The 7,996-nt window shown below is 36.0% G+C and overlaps 1 protein-coding gene across 1 annotated transcript; it reads left to right on the top strand.

Annotated features, from left to right (window-relative positions):
• The first annotated feature begins 561 nt into the window (after positions 1-561).
• On the top strand, positions 562-1,971 carry LOC107675258 (pleckstrin homology-like domain family A member 2). Its single transcript, XM_016469538.1, has 2 exons — positions 562-1,223; positions 1,641-1,971. The coding sequence occupies exon 1, from the start codon at positions 673-675 to the stop codon at positions 1,195-1,197; it is 525 nt and encodes a 174-aa protein (XP_016325024.1). The 5' UTR covers positions 562-672; the 3' UTR covers positions 1,198-1,223; positions 1,641-1,971.
• The last annotated feature ends 6,025 nt before the right edge of the window (positions 1,972-7,996 follow it).

Below are 7,996 nucleotides of genomic sequence, written 5' to 3'. Positions count from 1 at the left end.
GTGCGATTTTTGCTGTTGTACGAGCTTGCAGGCGATTTGTGAAAAATAATGCGTTTTTCTAACCACCAAGCATGAGAGCATGTTCTAGTACATCCCCAAAACATAATCAAGACTGTAAAAGAGCATAATAGGACCCCTTTAATATAGCATGTCAGCATTTAAATGTTTACAAAAGTGTCATGATATTTTGTGGTTTTGTCACAACACCCTCGGTAATTTCAGAAAAAATGTTTCTTGTAGGAGTGTAAAGTCCCTTGCAGTGGAAGTGACTTTGTAAATGTATTAATATTTTTTATTATATTTATTTTATTTAAAATAATTCATTCAAAAGTAATTGATCATATTTTAAACTATATTTTCATGTCATGGTTGTGCACCAGTGTTGTAGTCCTTAAAGAGCAGTTACTCCATCATCATTTGAAAATACGGCATTATATTATTCTAGAATAATTAAGTCTTTGTGATCGATTCAGATTCTACATAAATCGCTTCAGATGCACGAGAATCTAAGTTCGGACATGTTAGAGCTATAAAGTGTTCTCCGGTTCGCGGCCGCCCACGCGCTCCGGTAACAGATGTCATGACGTAACGAGGGACGGGCGCACGCGGTCTTCAAAACCGGAGCCGTTCTCTGCCGCATCTCACTCGCGTCGGCCTGGATTTTACGCACGCATGAAGAAGCACAGCGTCGGTCGGCGGCTTCAGCGGAGATTATACGCAGCTCTGGGACATTCGTACTTCTGTCTCCTCGTCCATAACCCGAGCATTACCAAAAGCGCCGCCATAATGACGGGCTCCGAGATCTCCCACGTCCTGAAGGAAGGCGAGCTGGAGAAGAGGAGCGACAACCTCCTCCAGCTCTGGAAGAGGAAGACCTGCGTCCTCACCACGGACAGCCTGAACATCTACACGGACAACCAGAAGAAGAACAAGAGCAAAGAGCTCAAGCTGCAGTCCATTAAGAAGGTGGACTGTGTGGAGCGCACTGGGAAGTTCGTGTACTTCACTATCGTGACCACAGACAATAAGGAGATTGACTTCAGGTGCTCAGGCGAGGAGAACTGCTGGAATGCCGTGATCACAATGGCTCTGATTGACTTTCAGAACAGAAAAGCCATTCTGGACTTTAAAACGCGACAGGAATCGGAGAACACTTCTTTGGGACAGCAGGAGAGATGCAAGGCTAGAGCACCTTGAGATGTTTCCAATCCAAGCCGAAAATGGTGAGAAATCAACTGCCTACACTCTTAAAAATAAAGGTTCTTTATTGACATCAATGGTTCCACAAAGAACCTTCACCATCCGTGGAACCTTTTCATTCCACAAAAGGTTCGTTACAGTGCAGGTTCTTTAGATTACTAAAATGTTCTTCACACTAAGAAGAAATGGTTCTTTTAAAAACTGCTTTGGGGAACCAAAACTGGTGAAAACTCCCTTTTGGAACATTTATTTTTAAGAGTGTACCATTGCAATGTGGATATTTATTGAACAAAGATGTTTTTCGAGTACTTGTTTGACATGATTGGTATGGTTTAGACCTATATTGAAGCTAGCAGTCGAATAGAGGCTAGTTACAGATGAATAGTTTTACAGAGGAAAACCTGAATGACTGAATTCTCCTTTTTTTTTTATTCATTTAGAGATCCAGCGAACTGAATCTTGAAGCTTGGACCAAAGCGAAGCTTTGTCGATGTCTGAAAGGAGCTCATGTGCTCAGAGTCTGGACTGTCGTTGAGCTGGTCCGTGAAGGTCTTCGGAATAACCCTTCAATGATTTCAACAAGCAAAACCCTCAAAAACCCTCAAGACTGAATCCTTGAACTTTTAAGTGCCTCCATAAGGCTGCGGATATGTACATGTAAACGTATCTATTTATTTTTTACAAAGGAATGCTGCAAATACCAATGTTGTACTAAGTTATTTCATGATGTGTGTATTTATTTAAATAAATTAGCATAAAACTGAGTTTGAATTTGGACTTCATTTATGAGTAATGAGTTTATTAAATAACCGTTTTGAATTTAATTCATTTGTAATATTGTAATACACGTGACAATTCGGGTTGTGCGCTTTCCTCAAACAGTTGGTTATACCAACGTAATTTCAAAATAATATGGCATTTTAGCATTCATATATTTTTATTTATATATTTTATGTACTTCTTACAAAAGTGTTATAATGACAGCTTGTGGCTTTCGCCAGAACATCTTCAGTTATTTCTGAGGTGATGGTGACAAGTTATAACTTTTATTATTTACTTTTTTAAATCATTCTAAAATAATTTATACAATAATTTACAATATTTTACATTTTCATGTCATAATGTGGCTGTGCACTAGTCTTGTAGTCCTTATGCAATAGTTACAACATTATAACTAAGAAAAATAGAGCATTTCCAGAAGATTTACATTGTCTTTGCAATGATATTTTGTGGATTTGTTGCAACACCCTCAATTATTTCTGAAAGAAAATCAGCCGTTTTTTAAGGGAGTGGAAAGTCCCTTGTAGTGGAAGTGACTTGTTCATTCAGAAATGTGGCGTCATTGTGTGTCAGATAAATAACTCAATGGACCAGTTGTATAGCATAGTGTTGTGAGCCACAGCCGCTGACAACGTTTATTACACGCCAACATTTCCATAAAAAAATCTCAAAAAGTAACACGAGCTGGACGGTGTTCCTTCAAGGTCCTTTTGATGCTTTATTGCAGCTGTAATCTTCACATTTGCCCTTATGAACAGGTGTAGGCGTAGATAAGCTTATGAAATGTGTGATCCACCCAAACTACAATAAACACCGCCGTCTTATCAAGCTGAGATCCAATAAGTCATGTGATTACAGGAAACCGCTCATCATTGCATGTTATAAACGTGTGTCATTTGTTCCAACAGCATTAAAACTTCTACAAAACCTATTTTTCTATATCCAAATGATGTTTTTAATTAGATGTAATGCATTGAAGGGTCAAAATAACTGATAATGCAGGCGTTGGTTATGCAGATCTAGCAGTGTATGTTGTTTTGTTGAAGTGTCAGTGAGCTCTGGGTGGAGTTACGCAGCTTTACAGATTATGGAGGCTCGGCTTTGAAGTCGTATCCAGCTACTATACGGATCAAAGAGACACGCTGATCTAAGGAGCAGCATCCAGTCAAGAAATATGTCTGGCCCCCTCAGCTCTGGGCTCCTGACAGACTCCAGGCTCAGGTTCACTTTGTATTCTCTCGTGGGGCCTGGAGGTCTGGATGTGTGCGGATATCTGGATGGAGACATTTATAACCCGGGCCCGTAAACCCGGCATATGTCATCGCTATTTAAGGTCCTCTATCATCTTATTGAGTTTAATTGTTATGACTCATAAACAAAAAAATTTAAAAAAGTGGATGAAAACAGTATGTAACATAAGATGTTTTGGATTCTTATGACATTGGCACGTCTAAGATTTTTGGTTATAACACCTGAGATTACAGATACAGAGGCTAAATCACTTCTAGGCCTATATATCATTTTGTATGGTTTAAGCAAAAATGTGCACAAAGCTCTGATATATTATGAATATAATCACATCTAAAAAAAATCGTAATTTTCCTAAATATGCTAAATTAAATGCTCATTGAAAAGAAAACGTCTAGTTTTATTTTAATGTCTTATAAAAACATTAAATACTAAATAGTAAACATAAAAAAACATAAAAAGTAAATAGTAAAAGGAAGTACTCGAGGCCAAGCTGTATTTTGAATATAATTGTAGCTTAATGCTTTAATGAATGTATTAAGTGTATTTATTAAAATATATTTAGGGCACAAATTTCTATTGAAGTGTTTTTGTGTATTTAATAAAAAAAATATACCAATTTGGACAATTTGTTTCATATTATTATTATTATTATTATTTTTATCATCAATAATTTTATTGGGATTATTTAATTAAAAAATATTGAGGGCACAAATTACTTGTTTTAATTATTTATTATGAAGTTTATTTAATTAATTTAATAATATGGACACCTTTTTCTGTTATTTTTTCTATGAAGCATTTTATTTAGTATATTTAGGAAAATTTGAACACGTATTTCTTTTATGAAGTATTTAATGAAGTGTATTTAGTAAAAAAATATTTAGGACACAAATTTTAAATCCATTTAAATGTTTGTTATTATTATTATTATTAATAATAATAATAATAATAATAATAGTTGATATTACTTTGATACAACAAGAATGCATTAAATTGTAAGTGTGTGTACACACACACACATATAGGGTTGTGTATACAAGCTGAGAAAAAGGATTTGGCCCTTATTATTTACTGTTTTAGAATTTATATTTGGCTTGAAGAGCCAGCTGATGGCAATTAACATGTTGCATACCCTCTCTTTCAAGATAATGATAGTGTGAGCCAGGAATGGAGTTGGATTTAGTTTTTTACTCTCTCACTTAAAGGAAACACTCTGTCCGAACACATTGTGCACGCTAATGCTCTACATTGCAGCTTTTCCAACCAGTGTGTGTGCAGCCGGGGACCACAGGGCTTTCCGTCATGTGAATTCAGACTGGGAGAGTGCGGTACCCAGACAGTACTGACCCATCTGCTAAAAATGTTGAGCAAGCTTTGAGTCATGCAGTCATGAATATTTCACAAGGAAATCTTATTCAGTTCTGATGATGAATGCAGTAACACTTGCAGAGAGTCAGACATACCTTCTCTAACCTGGACCTGCACTTTGTGCTAGAACACTTTTGTTGTATTTTTTCTCCTTATCTGAAGATGATGGTTATGTCCATTTTCTTCAAGAATTTCAATGAGATCTTTTTTATAGTCAGTGCCTGATAACTTTGCATGTCTTTATATTTGGCTGGAATCTGTTTTGCGAGTTTTGGTCATGGTAGCTTTACTCTGGGTTTAACAAGCAGTCAGACACTGGTATCGATGTTTGATGTCTTTGTGAAATTCTTGTCTGTTCCCCTGGAGCTTTCTTAGAAGCAGACAAGCTTGTGTTTCCTTGTGCTTATGTTATTTTATATATTATGTTTGTTCATGGCGTATGTGAGTGTGGTTTCTGTGTCTTCTCATTAGTGCAAGCAGAGTCACCACCACCCACTACAGCTTCATTAAACCTGCTGCATTTCTCTCTCTCTCTCTCACACACACACACACACACACACACACACACACACATATTGTGTCTCCATTGTGTCTCTGTATAATGCCAATAGTAACAATAATTATATGACATTGTACAAATAATTATTGTTACTATTGGCATTATACAGAGACACAGTGGTCCGTGTCTCAAACAACATCAAACTTCACAGTCATGCAGGTGGAACCGGAGACTGTTGTATACTTAGGGTTGGGTTTACAGCGGAAATGTATCTTTCGTCCCATATCTAAAAGATAAGCTGCACCCACCAGTCACTTGTTTGATCTTAGAATTGTCATACCCTTATGAATCATTACTGCAGTCTGAAGTCATTGTTTAGTGCTCAATCATATGACGACTCGCTGATCCTTGAGAAAACTTTCCCTCCCTTTAGTTTGGACCAAACCAATATTTTTCCTTTGAAATTAATCAGAGATGGTCACTAGAAAGTTTTAACACAAGTGCACCATCTTGTATGTCCATCCCTTTATTTTTTATTTTTTTTACAAAATTATGGCATTATTATTCTGTTATCTTTACAACTGTCATCACAGCATGACTCAATTCATTCTTCAGCTAGATTAAAATAAATACACCATTGTTTTGGCAACATCTTTTCATTCCACTTGTATGCTATTGTCAATATTTACTATATTTGATCATTTTTTGGTCTTTCAGATATGGTAAAAGTATTTTTGGGGGAATTTGCCCTCCCTTAAGTCATACCTCTCATTCTTTACCTGTGACCACACGAGTTAAAAACAGCCAATCAGAGACCCGGTGAAAGAATGTGACTCCTAGAGTGGCATTCAAATGCGCTCGCAAAAGGAGTCAGTCGTCTATTGTAGAAGTGAAATGTTTGTGTGTATAGAGGTATTGTGTCCTTTTAGTTGTAATGCGCCCTGTCCGTTTTTTTGTTTTTTTTTGCAGCGCTCCAATTCTTTGTGGGCGTTCAAGTCTGTGCATAAATAACCTGAATGTTTGGCTTCAGGCATTTGAAACATTTAAAGCCACACTCAGATGCCGCCTGATAATTAAAATCGGTTGACAAAGACTTGACAAGTTCCTTCCTGTGAGATCAAATTTCAAGGAAATTGGGATATTTTTTATAAAGTATTTAGCAGTGTTAATTTTGACAACAAATTTTGATTTAGTTTTAGTCATAGTCTTTTGACTAAAATGCCATTTAGATTTAGTCATATTTTAGTCATCTGAATTGTTTTTAGTTTTAGTCTAGTTTTAGTCAGCTGAAATCTAATGGGTTTAGTTACAGTGCATTTATTAAGCATTTCTCAAAATTTCCAAACTCGTTATATATTGTAGGTTTGATATTAAGGTTTTATCATGATAGACTCTGATTTAACTGCGGTGACACACAACATGCCTTTATGTTAAAGGGGTCATATGATGTTGCTAAAAAGAACATTATTTTGTGTATTTGGTGTAAAGAAATGTGTTTATGCGGTTTAAGGTTCAAAAAACACATTATTTTCCACATACTGTACATTATTGTTTCTCCTCTATGCCCCGCCTTTCTGAAACGCATCGATTTTTACAAAGCTCATCGGTCTGAAAAGCTGTGACCTTGGACCACAAAACCAGTCATAAGGGTAAATTCTTTGAAACTGAGATTTATACATGATCTAATAAATAAGCTTTCCATTGATGTATGGTTTGATAGGATAGAACAATATTTGGCTGAGATACAACTATTTGAAAATCTGGAATCTGTGGGTGCAAAAAAAAAATCTAAATATTGAGAAAATCGCCTTTAAAGTTTAATAATAATAATAATAATAATAATAATAATAATAATATGTTTAATTTATATACCGCCTTTCCCAAGTTCAAGGACACTGTACAAAAGCAGTAACACAATAGACAGTCGATTCACATAATCATAAACAGTCATTTTACAATCAATTAATCAAATAAAGTGGACAGTGGACATTTGCCCAGTCCGGGGATAGACATGATTGCAGTTGCATATCATGGTACAATTATGTACTGGAGATACATAACATAGTATAAGTAATAACAGAAAAAGGATAATGTCAATAAGTAACAAGCAAAGAATAGTAAATGCAACAAAAATACACAGAACGAAAATACTCAGAGAGAATTACAGCTGGTAGTATAGGATGAGGAGAGTATCTAAAGAACATCTTATGACTGATAGTATTGGGTAAACAAGTAGGTTTTGAGTTGTGATTAAATACAGAGAGTGGAAAATACTCCCGAGAGAATTATAGCTGGTAGTATAGGATGAGGAGACTGTCTAAAGAACATGTTATGACTGATAGTATTGGGTAAACAAGTAGGTTTTGAGTTGTGATTTAAATACAGAGAGTGAGGTTATTGTCCTTAGTGCCAGTGGTATAGAGTTCCATAGTTTAGGTGCAATTACGGAAAATGACCTGCCACCCATTGAAGATAGATGAAATCTAGGTACAGTAAGAAGTTCACACCCTGCAGATCGAAGTGATCGAGGTGGAACGTAAGGAGACAGTAGATCAGAGAGATAAGGAGGAGCAAGGCCATTGAGTGATTTAAAAGTAAGCAGAAGAATTTCTGTAAGTAAGTAAGAATTTTTTTGTAAGTAATGCGAGATGATACAGGGAGCCAATGGAGTTTAAATAAGATAGGGGTAATATGAGCAGATCATTTAGTATGGGTTAATATTCTTGCAGCTGAATTTTGAATATATTGTAAACGAGAGATAGAGTGCAATGGTAATCCGGCAAAAAGAGCATTACTGTAGTCGAGGTAATCCGGCAAAAAGAGCATTACAGTAGTCGAGGCGTGATGTAATAAAAGCATGCACTAATGATTCAGCATCTTTTGGAGAAACATAGGATC

This window comes from Sinocyclocheilus anshuiensis, unplaced genomic scaffold, assembly GCF_001515605.1.
Source record: "Sinocyclocheilus anshuiensis isolate Anshui unplaced genomic scaffold, SAMN03320099.WGS_v1.1 scaffold532, whole genome shotgun sequence".
NCBI lineage: Eukaryota > Metazoa > Chordata > Actinopteri > Cypriniformes > Cyprinidae > Sinocyclocheilus > Sinocyclocheilus anshuiensis.
The sequence above is the reverse complement of the archived record's forward strand: the minus strand, read 5'-3'. Positions and strand labels throughout refer to the sequence as shown.

Bases quoted from the DNA above. Each gene is read 5' to 3' on its own strand.
- LOC107675258 (XM_016469538.1), top strand. From the start codon at position 673: ATGAAGAAGCACAGCGTCGGTCGGCGGCTTCAGCGGAGATTATACGCA.